At 38.5% G+C, this 14370-nt stretch overlaps 1 protein-coding gene across 4 annotated transcripts in view; it reads right to left on the reverse strand.

The window, feature by feature from the left end:
* fgf13a (fibroblast growth factor 13a) overlaps positions 1-14370 on the reverse strand; it is a 100454-nt gene that overhangs the window by 43332 nt on the left and 42752 nt on the right. For all 4 annotated transcript variants that reach the window (XM_028589794.1, XM_028589795.1, XM_028589797.1 and 1 more), the window contains one exon: positions 9616-9783. In XM_028589794.1, coding sequence (XP_028445595.1) covers positions 9616-9783 — 168 coding nt within the window. The remainder of the gene's footprint in view (positions 1-9615; positions 9784-14370) is intronic.

Below are 14370 nucleotides of genomic sequence, written 5' to 3' on the forward strand. Positions count from 1 at the left end.
TGAGTATTTGAACTATGACTCATATATACACACACCTGCCTGCAGTATATAACACTATAATGCACTTGTATGTCACTTAGATGTACAAAGCTGTGGAGGCGTAGGGTTAAGCACACAAATCAGGGGTGAAACACAAGACTGTAAGCATAAGTGCAGAATACCAATGCAAACAAGAAAATATAATTCATCATCATAATGATTAAATATATAACTTGGATGCTTGAGCTGTTATTTACAGTAGCTGCTGTTCCTGAGTCGGCATAACATTGACTAAGGGCAACTGTGGAATACCCTGGATACTTTCCAGACATTTAACCAACATTGAGAAAGGAAGCAAAGAAACAATCTCTAGTGCAGCACACAAAGATACAACCGAGAAAGGGAGACGGGGCAATAAAACAGAAACACTGTCTGGCTGTCACAACATTTAACACGCTGGTGTTACTGTACCTGATCCTATTCTTGACTAAAGGTTCTTGAATGTAAATTGACAAACTTTTTTGCAACATCTGGCAATATCACTATATAGTATATTATTTGTATGTGGAGGATGGCACAACTTATCTGGTCCTTAATTTGGGTTTCATCAGGCTTCCTGGAAGAGCCATTTCGGGAGCTGGCAAGCAAAATGATGGGAGAAATTGGGTGTCTGTATGAATCCTAGCCAACATCAGCCCTGGCCAGCAGGCTGGCACATTACTCTGTGCCCCACGAGATGAAACATGTAAGGTCTTTATATAACCCCGCTTGCACCCAATATGACCCTCAAACTGTCTGCATGTGTCAGCCAAACTGGCCTGTTCTCTCTGCTAATGTGGTGCGCAGTTCTGATGTCCCCTGCACAGAAATGAGGAAGTCTACTGATAGTCACAGTGCAATCTTTAGTGTCCTTTTTGACAATCTTTAATGTCAGGGCAACAGAATTGAGCATTTGTTTTATAAATTATAACGAGTTCAATCACTATGTTACAAATACTATAACTGAGATTCCAGTGTAATCAGGTTGAATACTGACATTCAGGTTGGAGTGCATTCTTTTTGTAAGCTTGTGAAACCACCATGCTTAGTGGAACAGATTTCAATTCTGGTGATTTATTTAAAAAATACCCTGTTGGTAAATTTCTAATTTGTGATAGTATATAATGTCATATGATCCATTCTTAGTTGTAGTGTAGAAATAAATATCTGTGTGGAAAGCCAAAAATATCAAACCACAATGTTTTCATATATCCATTTTTAATAAGGTACAATAACTGTGTTGTCCACTACTGTATCTTGCTCCATCATGCATTCTGTGAGTTTAATTGTATTTTTTAATTGTTTCTTTTTTTAGTGAATATCAATAAAAACAATGACCTTTACATAGAGCAATGGTTTCCAACTTTTCTCAACACATTTCTCAGTAATTAAAGCTCCTATATTGCAAGTAGGAATTGAAACTTCTGATTTTGGCAGTACTGAGAATACAGGATTATCAAATACATCTACTAACAAATAGTGAAAATAAGTTTACAGATGCCATAATGACATAAACAAATCTACACAGATAAGGTAACTTCCTATTCAATTAAAGATACAGGAAAACAAAAAGTGTTTGTTACTACACTGTTCACTTGGCAAAGCTGACCATACACTCAGGATGAAGCCGTGAACACTTTAGGATCACGACTCATCCTTTGGGAACTTTTGAAGAATTAATTTATAGTGTGACCTTTAAATGAACAAATACAGTAGAGGTTTGGTCTATTCATTCTTCAAAGTATAACATTTATTAAGACAAGCGCTTGGAGAGAGACCAAGAGGGTCTGTGTTGCAACTGTATCTGCAGTAAAGATAACAGAAGTTCACAGAGGTAGCAAAAGAGAATTGAAACCTTTCTCTCACATTAGCCATTGTAATGACGAGTTAAAAAAAGCAAGGATATAACATATTATACTATCTAAAAACAAGATTTGGTATTTGTTCACATTTAATACATTACGACTAAATGCCGTCTTCTTCCTAATAAGTGACACTATTTTGTGTGTATCTGTAATCTCTATCCTGGCAGCTGTCTTTCCTAGACTAATGTGGTGCTGATTCAGCAGTGTGCCTCATTGCCCCAATTAAATAGCTTAACGCTTGTTCACTCTGGGGAAAACTTACACACTTGCTTGTGTCACAGTTACTATAACCTGACTACTCTACCGATTGTTCCTGTTTAGCTCAGATTTAGAGTCGGCCTGTACTTAAACAGGAATTCTACTTAATAAAACAATAAACATTATATCCATTATTGACATAAGCTGGGATTTTAGCTTTGTCATATCTAAGTCAGGCAGTGGGAGGGATGGGGAGTAAAGCTGCTATTTGGACATGGAGGATAAATACATATGCTGCATTTGGCTATGTGGTATATAAAACAGCATATTAATAAAGTACTGTACCTGCATTTTTTTATTTACTGGTATGCAGTAAATATTAATTATTTCACAGCCCATTAACATAATACCAATTGTGAAAGTCAGCCTCAAAGCATGCAATATAAAAAATATGACATATAATAAAGTCTAGTTCAACAGATGTGGACTGTTGAGGTAAAGCATCCCACTGGTTGACTACTACATTCTGCTTCCTTCCACTGTTCCTTCCAGTCAGTCAGCAGGTTAATTTGCCACATGTACTACTGTAAATGTATCAGGAGCACTGTGCAATTTAGGCCTGCCATTCATGATTCTGATTGGTTTAAGAGATTTTCATGTTTAAATGACATGCAGTGGCTGGCACAGTGCAACTTCAGAGTAAACATTCACAATATTCATTCATAACAAACATATTCACTGTATTTCTGAACAAAAAAGTCCCGGCCTGTTTGGCTATGTCTGAGTCTGCCATGAGGAGAAGGATGTGGAGGCGAATACGAGAGAACTGCTAATGAAATAGACAATGATGGAATGTAATAGGTCTAGCAACTTTACTCGGCTTTGCTTGTCTGTTAGTCTCCAGAGTAGTTCCTCATTAATGTTGTCATAAACACCCACTCCTGCTGTTTGTTTATGACTTTTGTGTAAGCCCCAGAGAAGCTAGAAATTAACACTATGTCAGCATTTCTGCCTAAATCAGAGGAAATAAGTATTTAAAAATTGTCTGAGTGTGCTATGACGTTAAGCATTTTCACTTGTGCAGGTAGATGCCAACTATTTTGCGCTTACGCATGAAACACACTACCCTTTTCTTTTTCCCATTATATAATGGTCATATTCTACTTTTGAACAGCCAACATTGTAAACTAGGCTAATAAAACATAATCCTTCATACAAGTGAGATTATCTGATATATGTACTTGTATATTATATATATATATATATATATATATATATATATATATATATATATAGTCTCTTGAATTCTTGGTCTTTTTATCGCCAGTTGTTTAAAACAAAGTAAAGCGTATTCACTCAGTGTCCATCGGCTCCAAAACTTTGTTGCATATGTTGCAAAATGCACACTTCAGGGTACCGAGAGGTCAGGTAAGCACAGTAGAACTTACAGTGCTGATTTGACAGTGACACTCCCCTCCCAGCCTACTCTCTGCAGGCACCAAATCACATTATCATACACATTATTTATTCATGCATAGTCTATTTATGTAGTGCCTTAGACAAACAGAGTTTGTTGCTTTCATGCAAACAGACTAAGGAGGAAAGAAAGAAAGAAAATTATACAAGCTGTTATTGGAGCATGAGTGCATCCTGAGGCTGCATGTTTGTCTCTTGTCAACATTGCAGAAGTGTGTAGGACTTGGTGAGACATTGCAATGGGATACTCTGTTATAAGGGGCGATGCTGACCCCCACAATGTAATTGTGCTGTGTCGAATTTGTGGTGAATCACCTCTATGAATTTCCCATCTGGTGTGGCAAATAGATAGGGCTACCATTCTTTCCTCTTGTTCTTCTGCTTACATTTACTTGCCTGAGTGTGCAGCAGGTGAGTTATTTTTTAATAAGGCTGAAACAGATTAGATAGTGGCCTGCATGTTGAGCAACACAGGTGCTAGATTTTATTCTGTCTGTAAGGGACATATCACATTACTGATTTAATTACATTGCTTTAGATACAGTAGTGCATCCTAGGGTTCACAGTTGGTTATGACTAACACAAACACGTGTGATTCCCTGTTGATGTAGATTTTCCAATAATGCTTTATATTGGCACGATTAGACCTTTTTAGTTGACCCACTGCTCCTAAAAATGTACAATCACTTCCCTGCTGTTGGCCTTCACTAGTAAAACTCAGAAATCAAATAATCTTAAAATGCAGAGTTTCAAAACAGTCCTTGCTTCCAACTGCATTACCATACAAGAAAACATAAACATCATAAAGTTATACGCGGATGATATAGTACTACTGTCTCCATCTGAAGATAATCTGCAGCGCATGCTCTCTTATATTGATGATTGGTGTAATAAATGGAGATTGTTCATCAATAGAAAGAAAACGGAAATAATTCACTTTAGAGAACCTTTAACTACTCGCAGCACTTATGAGTTTAAAATTGGGTCACACAAGCTGAACTTTGTAGACTCATATAAATATCTAGGTTTTTATATTGATGAACATATGAATTTTAGAAATGGTGTTAAGGTTCTTGCTGATTCAGCACGTAGAGCTTTGGGAGGAATTATTGGTAAAAGCAGGAATCTGAAAGACATAAGTTTTCAAACATATTCTAAATTGTTTCAAGCCTGTGTGTGCCCTATACTTGATGATATTGTGGGTCTTAGAGGACTTAGGAATATATCTAATTGTGAATTAGTGCAAAATAGTGCTATAAGATATTTTCTGGGCGTGCATAAGTATACCCCTACATTGGCGATAGTGGGAGACATGGGATGGGAATCATGTGAGGCTCGCTGGAAGATATGTATGGCCCAGTTATGGAATCGTCTATTAGATATGGACGCAAATAGGTTGACAAGGAAAATATTTCTCTGGAATAAACATATTCTTGGTCTTTGGTCTAACGACATATGCAAATTGTTTTGTAATTATGGTTTTGGGGATTTGTTTCTTAATAATGAAAAGCTGAATATCGGTTTGTTTAAGAATCTGTGTTTGCTAAAGACAAAAAGCAGTGGGCTGATGATATATGGGCTAAGCCAAAATTGCGTATTTTTGTAATGATAAAACCAGAATATGGCACTGAGAATTATGTTGTATATAATTTGTCAAAAAGGCAAAGATCCTTATGCACTCAAGTGAGATCTGGTGTTTTGCCTTTGACTATTGAAACAGGACGATATGTTAATGTAGAAGAGGAAAAACGTATTTGTCCTATGTGCTGTTTGAATGATGTAGAAAATGAGTTCCATTTTGTTTTCTATTGTCCTTTTTATCGTGAGCAGCGTGCTTTTTTGTTTTGTAGGATAAAAGCAGAGATTGATTTGGTAAATATGGATGATGCTCAAAGATTGAGATGGCTGTTCACATATGAAACATATAAATTGGCTAATTATTTAGATAAAGCCTGGAAGAAGAGGAAAAAAGTTCTTTATCGAGTGTAGATGAGAACTAGTTGTTTGTGTGTGGTATGTGTGTACGAGTATATACATGTATGTATGTGTATGTCTATATATTTGTATTCATGTATTTGTTCGAAGGATTTGTATATGCAACGGGAAGATGTTTGTTGAATAAGTGAATTTGTGGTGTCTTTTAATCCCATGTGGGATGGGCCAAGATGTTTGGCATGACACAGAAATAAAATATAACTAACTAACTAACTAACTATAGTGGCACAAAATTCATTATGACTTCAGATTTCTGCAAGCTATAGTAAAATGAACAGAAACAAAAGGCTGCTGAGAGGGTTGGAAGCCAAACTAACAATTTCTTTAATGCTCTACCAAAAGGTCAGCAATAATGTGTAATTTGTAGATCAAGGATAAAACACACAAAACTACCAGTGTGATACTGTAAAGGTTAGGTTCACATTTTTCAAGTCTGTCCTAAAACAATATCTTAAGTGCCCATATGAACAATAAAAGTAAAAATATCCGCAGTCCTTGTTCCAAAGTTTATCTGCGGCTAACATGAGGCTTCAGCCATCTGAGTTAACTAAATCAAGTGGATGTCTTCCAAATGTTTTGTCTTTTTATACTGTAAAATGAACCCCTTTTGTGTTACTATCCTTTCATTATAGCTTAACAAGGAAATACTTGGAAATGCACATTTTGTACAGAAAAGACTTTGGAAGATACCCACATTAATCGACTAACTGAGACTGCTATATATATATATATATATATATATATATATATATATATATATATAAGCAAAAATATATATATATATATATAAAAATAATATATATATATATATATATATATATATATATATATTCAATATGTTCATACATTGTATTGTTTTAAGGCAGAATTGAAAAATTGTGAACCTTTCATTTATAGCTGCACTTGTCAAGATTGCTATGTACTATAAAAGTATGGTATACTTTTCAGTCTAAATCACTAATGCTGGTCCCAGAACAAACAATGTTTGGGCTTTGAGTTTTATAATGAAAACAGCTGGCTCAACTATAACTCTTACAGATCAAATTTGAACTCTGACAACTTGTTGCACAATTCACTTGGGACAGCCCCGGTCATTTACATCCTTTTTAATTTTTGCGAAAATGATGACTGTAAATGTATAAAAATTAAGAGTGTAGCAGAGTATCGTTGGGGAGATAGAGAAAATATATCTGTGATAGCTAGAGTACACAAGTGTGCCTGTGTGTGTGAGAGAGAAAGAGCTTGAGGATACATGTTAAAGAGATAAAATGCTGAAGATAACTTCTGATCATTTTGTAATATGAGCATTTGTGCAGTCTGTGATGCAGGTACATTTCTAAGTCGTTTGGCATTTTAAAACTCCTGTAATCTAAACTCAGCCCACGTGAGGGAAGAATGTGTACGTCCCAGCCAGGACAGCCTCTAAATTAGTGCAGAAGAAATGCAAATATTTCTAATTGACAGTAAGTATTCTGATTCTGGGACTACAAATGCACAACACTGCTTAATTAAACTAGAAAAACACTAATTTCTTGAGTTAATCTCACAGAAATTAAAACATGCACATACTGCTCACGACCTATACTTATCTACATGGATATCTGTCTATCTGTGTATATATAACATAGCCTGGAACTATAAACACAAAGTCTTGCCGTCGTCTGAATTATGGATGGGATATTTACACAGATCGGTCCCCTCGGGCACCATCTTTTGTTGTTGCTGTGGAGAAACGGAAGCAGAGGAATTAGGAGAGAAGGATTTGAGAATGAAGAGGAATCGAGAACTTGTGACACAGATTGAGCCAAAGAGCGTGTCAAGTGAATGTCAAGATAGAAAACAAACTGTCTGATTGACAGCTGGTGGCAGCACACAGAGACCTGAGGATTGTGGAGGCAAGTACAGTGCTCTCTGTTTGTGTTCTTAGGCTCCCTGCAGCTCCACAGAGATGAACTGATATGATTTGAACTCATTCTCTGGGGTGCCACAGTCCAACCCTGTGTGCTGCTGATGTGTTCTGTCGAGCATGTATTGTGTCTCTGTATCAACCACCTCACTGTAGTGCTGGGAAATGCGTCAGAAGAAATTATACTGCGGATAATTAATCCCATCAATGCCTCACTGCCAGCGACTCACCTACAGCAAACACACTCCAGAATCTCAACTGAACAAACATCAATAAAATCTTAGAAACACTGCCTTGTACTACTTACAGTATAATAGCTATCATTAATATAATCTAGCCATGTGTTCCTGACTGAATAGTATGTGTTGTGATCCACTGTGACATACAAACTCTATTTAACATGTAGCTAAGTGGTCGACAATCCATCAAAATCATTAAGTGCAACACAAAGCAGTTGAAATGCTGTTGCCATGGTAACAATGTGACAAGGCTGACTTTCCAGCTCATTTAACCGTCTTGTTTTTTCTTTTTTAAATCAAGTACCATTTGTCCAAAAATGCAAATATATCAACATAAACTGTTTGTGTTATTTAAACCTATTAGCAAGGATATTAGCAGACAGCTCTGTATTGTAGGTTGTGTATTTGTGTGTGCATGTGCGTGTTTGTGTGCGTGTGTGTATGTGTGTGTATAGCCTGCTCCACACACGGTTATACACAGTTTGCATCCGCATCATGCATCAACATTAATGACGTCTTTATGAAAAGCTTACGTAACAGCTGTAGTCTCCCCTCCTTCCTTTGTAAATTCAGTCACGTCCAACTGGAGCTGCAGCCAAAGTGAATAATACATCTGTACTTTTTTAGCCAGACCTCCGCTAGTATTCCACTTCTCTATCTCCCTCTCTCTCTCTTTCTCACAAGGATAAAAACATGTGCTTGAGTCCTTCAGCAGGCACACAGACACCCGTCAACAGGTTGACATATCTAAGTGTAGCACTACTGTACCGATCACGGCCCTCTTTCAGATACAACAGATGACAGAGCAATACATTGCAGAAAACATATCAAGAGCGAGATAATTTATAGCTTACCTATCAGGTAGTCTGCAAATAAAAGCAATTTCTACAATCTTAGCACTCTATTGAGGGATATGTGATACATGAGGCAGTCAAAGAGCCTGAGTGCCAGACAGTGCAAGGGTATGGAAGCATGCTTGGAGCACAAGTGGGAGTTTTTTTGTTTTACTTTACTGCGTGTCCTAACTGTACAAACGTTGATAGCATACAGTACGCAGGCACATTCTCATGCTGCTACAAGCACTAAATAAGTAATTATAATTGGAGGTAGAGGTACAGGTAAACAAGATTGCAGCAGGGGGGAAAGAAATGTTAGGGAGGGAAGCACTGAGAGGGTAGGATGCACAGAGCCACAGACAGAAGTATGGGAAGCACAGGGAACAAGAAGGGGGGGAGACTTGCTGACTTGCAGTCTGCAGCTGAAAAGATCACTATTTAGTCATTCATATGAAACATTTCAATCTCACATAGTGTTCAGGAAGGGAAGATAAAAGAGCTTCACCTTTTTTGTTCTACGAGTCCAGTTGCAATGGAAGCTATACCTCAAATTGCCCAGTCAGTGAACTCATTAGGGCCGCAGCTGCCTCCATCTATTACCCCTTTTCTTTTTTCACTTTGTTTTGGTCTGTGCATGTGCCTCAGGGTGGCAATGACCGAGTTAATGGTTTGGGGTAGGGAGGAGTGGGCGGGAGCTACAGATCCTGTGCTCCTCACTCAGTCCAACATACGTAAGAGGTGTGCAGACAGACACATATGCACATACACACACTTGTACAGTACAAACTGGACAAGAGCAGAGGGGCCCATGGGCCCTCCTACAGGTTCTCTACAAGCTAACATGCCCTAAGCATTCAGTCTAATACTAGGCTTAAACACTCACACATGAGCACTCACACCTTTGCACGCAGCAGCACACCAGATGCTCTCGAAAAATGGGACAGGAATGAAAGAGAACTTAGTTTGAAGGGGCGGAAAACTATCAGTTCACACAGGATATGACAGAGGGGGGAAAACAAGATGGGAGTGGGCAGGGGGTACGAGCATCAGCAAATCAAAACAAGGAGGGGGTGCGAACAAACCTTCGGGCTCTGTGCTCTCTTTGTGGACGGCTTGCTTCAGCGGGCAGCAGAAGATTTCGTGACACTTAGCACGAAAGGGGGACCCTTTACTCCTTATATCCGCAGAGTGGATGGAGTCCTGCCGTAACATAATGTACTCCTGGGTACCTGGGGCAGCGTCATCCTGGACTGCGGTGGTGCCATAACAGAATGAACTGGGGTTAGAAGGCTCACCACACAGAAACAAAAGGAAACAACAACAGAAACACAGGGCAGAAACACAGGCAAATAAAAATACGTCACATATTAGCAACAGCAATAGCTTTAAATAACAGTAATATAGAAAACTGTGACAGAGAGATAAGGAAGATAGAGGAGAGAGGGACAGAAGAGAGTAAGAAAGAAAGAGACAAGCTTAGATCAAGAACACCAAGTTCACAAAACAACTCAAATTAAAGACAACCATCAACAGTGGGGGCTGTGTTAAATATATCAGTGGTCGCTGAAAAGGAAAAGTGATACAATAACACAAAGAAAGGGGGAAAGGAAACATGTTCAAAATCAGTGTTATGGCAGTCTTAGCAGGCACAGGACCATGGGCTGCTGCACTTTAGAGGAGGAGTAAAAGGTTGTGGGATTGCAGTGCAAGCGTGCAGTCTGCTGTGTATACTGAGGTCAGGTGGTGGGTGATTATGGCCCCCCTGTCCACCACAATAATCCACCCAATTTACTCTAGGACTAGGCAAGCAGATGCAAAGGCATGCACAGGCCTCCAGGTCACATTGGAGCGGCCATATTTTGCTTTCATGAAGTCATGCTAACTGTACATGTAAGTGACGTTAAGGAGAGCTTCTCTAACATCGCTCTTCATGCGTGTCTATAGAAATATCTGTCCTGGGATCCTGTGAAAAGCCCTATGTTTCTGTCTGTCTGTATTGGAGCTTTTGCATCTATCCTCTTCTAGGCACAGTCCCTGCTTGTCTTCGACCTATTTTTTCTGTATTGACGGATTAGCTACAAGCGAATCAGCACAAATATATTGTGTCGAATTATTTTCCTTTTTCCTAATAGATGCCTCTCACTGACACATTTACTACTGAATGTATCAGTAGCCAATATCGAACCACCACAATGCTCAATTTATGACATGTGTGACCAGAACAATTATTTTCAGATTAACTAAACTCAGCAGAAAAATGGCATCATGAAGTGTTAACAATTTACACATGGAAGGAACTGATGTCCCGTTTTCACACGGAGAGTTTGTTCTTGATGGCCCGATATCAACTCTTCGCTTACTGTGATAATAGCACAATCTTATACTGCATGTCAGCCAGCTTTATTCAGAAAGCTGAGACATGAATGGACTACAGTAACGCCTCAGTTTCTACTCCAAGTAAGAATACACAAATCTACTAAATATAAACGAAAACATTATGTAGACAGACTCCCACACACTGACTTCCATGTGCTGTATTTTCGCACAGTGCAGTGTCTTCTTCACAAAAATAAGATTAGGAAGCACACGTGTCTCAAAGAAAACAAAAACATAGGAAATACAAAATAAAAAACACCACATGTATTAGAACCACATGGGTCCAAATTAATATTGATTTAAATAGTACTTAAAATGACAGGCAGAATGAGAAGATACCTGTGTGAAAAGTTCTAATTAAAATTTGAAGGGACAGTGATTGGAAACAAACCATGTAAACACTAAATGAGAATGAAAAGTGAAGGTGTATGTACTGTATTTAAACAGATTTATGCATGAATTCTGAAACTATTTGACTATACTGCTCTATTGACTATTAAGTTGATCAGACCTGTGTGGGTGCGATGTGACCAGCGGCAAACTACAGCGAATTTCTGCTCTGTATTCATAAACCCAACACACTCACCCTTTTGGAGCCAACTCGGAATAAAGAGCCACTTACTGCTAATAATTGGCTGTAGGTTTACTTTCATTCATAAAACCAGTTTACATAACATAAACATTAAGTGTATTTCATATCAGCAAATTGGTCTCAATTTGAGTAATGTCTGACAAATTATTCTTAATGGGGGTAAAATTGTGAAATTAACAGGAAAGTGCAGGATAAATTTACATCAGAGAGGCAGTAATGACCCGTACAAGGTAACAACATTTTGGGATTTAAAGCATTTAATTGTAAGCATTCAGTATGCATAGCCAACACAAGCCCTGCGTTAACAAAACGGGAATACCTTGCCTTTACATACAAATAAAAAATTGGAGATTTTCTTACAATATAAATAGCCTCTCAAAGCCGCCTAGTGTAATTGTATTCTGGTTTGGCAGAGCCACAGATAAATCAACTTGAGAAAGATGGTCATTGATAAAGATGTCAAGTAGGCTGTACAGAAGATGATTGACAGTTTCAGCTCTTTCACGGAAACAAAAATATACTCCCAACATCAGATTGGACAAATTGGACTCCCTGAACTTATTGATCATTGCATGTGCTTTTCAAACTAAAACTGACTGAAACAAACAAAACATGACAGCTGTTTATAAATAATCCCTCCAAAACTTTCAACCAATGTATTTTTCTTTCTTTCATACAGTATGTCTACAATATTTTAGTATGTTGTGTTTCTTGTATTGTTGTTAACATAGCTCATGGATTTAAAGAGGCATCACCTGATCTTATCATTTAAATGGTCAGTGCGTATCTGATGATTATGGAGTAGTTGTATCCAGACTTAAATATCATAGTCAAAACTGAACTTGCTATACAGAACTGCAGATGAGATAAAGTGGGCCACAGGTCCTGAAGACAGATCCAAAAATGAATTCTCTTATCATCAAGAGCAGGTCCACTATCCAGTATGTCATCCATTGTCTGACACAAGCCTCTCTTGTGTTTTACCCCACAAAACACACACACAAGCAGCAGATAATCAGGTTTCCATGCCCAGGGCCATTAATCACCACATTCCTTTCATCCTACGGGACTAATCAGTACCTCTGCATCTCCTGCGACTCCTGGATGACCTGCTATACTAACACCTCCACTCCAGCAGAAAGTCCTGAATACCCCACAGATACTATCCATCGCAGTCCCTTGCCAAGAAAACCACAGCACAACTGAAACTTTAAAGGTGTTTTGGAATGAAAAGAGAGGAGGTCTAAGTTTCCTTAAAAAAATATGACCCCATTCTCTTCTCACCCTGGGGCACACAAGTGCTGCTACTGTACTGGATTCAGTAGAAATTGAGCTAAGCTAATCTGCCCTTTTATTATACCTGTAAACTGCACACATTGTTTGTACTGTATGGTTCATTTGTGTACTGCTGCTGTGACATGCACATTTCTCCCAAACTGATTGATAATTGATCAGTAGAAAAAAGTTAAATATACAAACTGTTCCTCTAAACCAGTGATATTCTGTCTATTTCCCCATTGCCCAATCCGTTTCTTTTCTCCCCAAACAAACTGAACAAATATGTATAATATAATGAAAGGTTTGTTTCATCTGCACAAGACAGTTAAGGTGCCATGAGACACTTAACAGTTGGCAAGTGGTAGAACTTTAAACTGCTTACTGGCACAACACATTAATGCAGTCTGCTGCAGTTGTTTTCTCTTTTCCAACCTTGCTAATGCTGCCGTAATGCTACTCACAAGGTCAAATAGACGGTCTCACATTACCTCTGTACTTAAAGGCTAACTACCGTTTTTTTTTTCAACCATTTCCCCTTGCATTTGTGTATAATAGACTGATGTGACCAAAAATCTTTGACTTTGGTCCAGTATTGAGCGAGATCGCAATGACAAGCCGGCGCAAACCGAGCTACAATGTAACCTATTGGGGCAATTGTGGAGCCTTGCTTTTTGTCCAATAAAAGTGATTTTCTTTTTGCTACGGACAGGCTGAGATTGTTACTAAAAGTGTCTGACAACATTATCGATCTCAGGACATGACTTTTTGTCTGAAGACAGCGGTGTGGAGAGTGAGATGCGAGACGATAAAAAGGCGTTCAGGTAGTCTGTTGTTACATAGTAGGCTACAGAAATTATAGGCTCCTGTTATCTAAAAGATTTTCAATGTAATGGCTCAATATTTAAATGATTTTGACAGTGTGGATGAGGTTGAAAAAAAATGGTAGTTACCCTTTAAGTCTCTTCACTGGCTCCCTGTTGCATATAGGATTTAGTTCAAAATTCTCACTCTTAAGTACAGAGCATTGAACAGTCAGGCTCCTGCATATGTGGCTGAGCTACCATATTTGTCGGCCAGCTGTCTTAGGTCTAATATGTTAAACATGTGCTAACTTACTCATTAAATCTTCTATGATTCCTGCCTTGTATTCTGTGTTATGCCCTGTAAAAGCACTTTAGAAATAAATTTTTCTAATTTACTATCCTGTCTACTAATTTGTAAGTATCCCTATCAGAGCTCATAGGGGTGAAAAATGTGTGTGTGTGTGTGTGTGTGTGTGTGTGTGTGTGCGTGCGTGTGCGTGTGCGTGTGCGTGTGCGTGTGCGTGTGCGTAGAATAGACTCTCGAGAACTTCCACAAATTTGTAATTCCAGCCAGTGTTTATTAATGAGCCCACTAACTGTCTACTCATCCGAGGTAATAAAAATGAGTGACGTGGCGCTAAGAGAACGAATCGAGGAGGGGGTGGGGCACCATCTTTTACAGCCTAGTTCCTTTATCCTTGCTCTAGCCTTGATGAATAGCACACATTGGGATTGAAGAACGCATGATGAATAACGCAGCAGGACCTGGGACCTCACTCTGTATCAGA

This window comes from Perca flavescens, chromosome 10 (assembly GCF_004354835.1).
Source record: "Perca flavescens isolate YP-PL-M2 chromosome 10, PFLA_1.0, whole genome shotgun sequence".
Classification (NCBI taxonomy): Eukaryota; Metazoa; Chordata; class Actinopteri; order Perciformes; family Percidae; genus Perca; species Perca flavescens.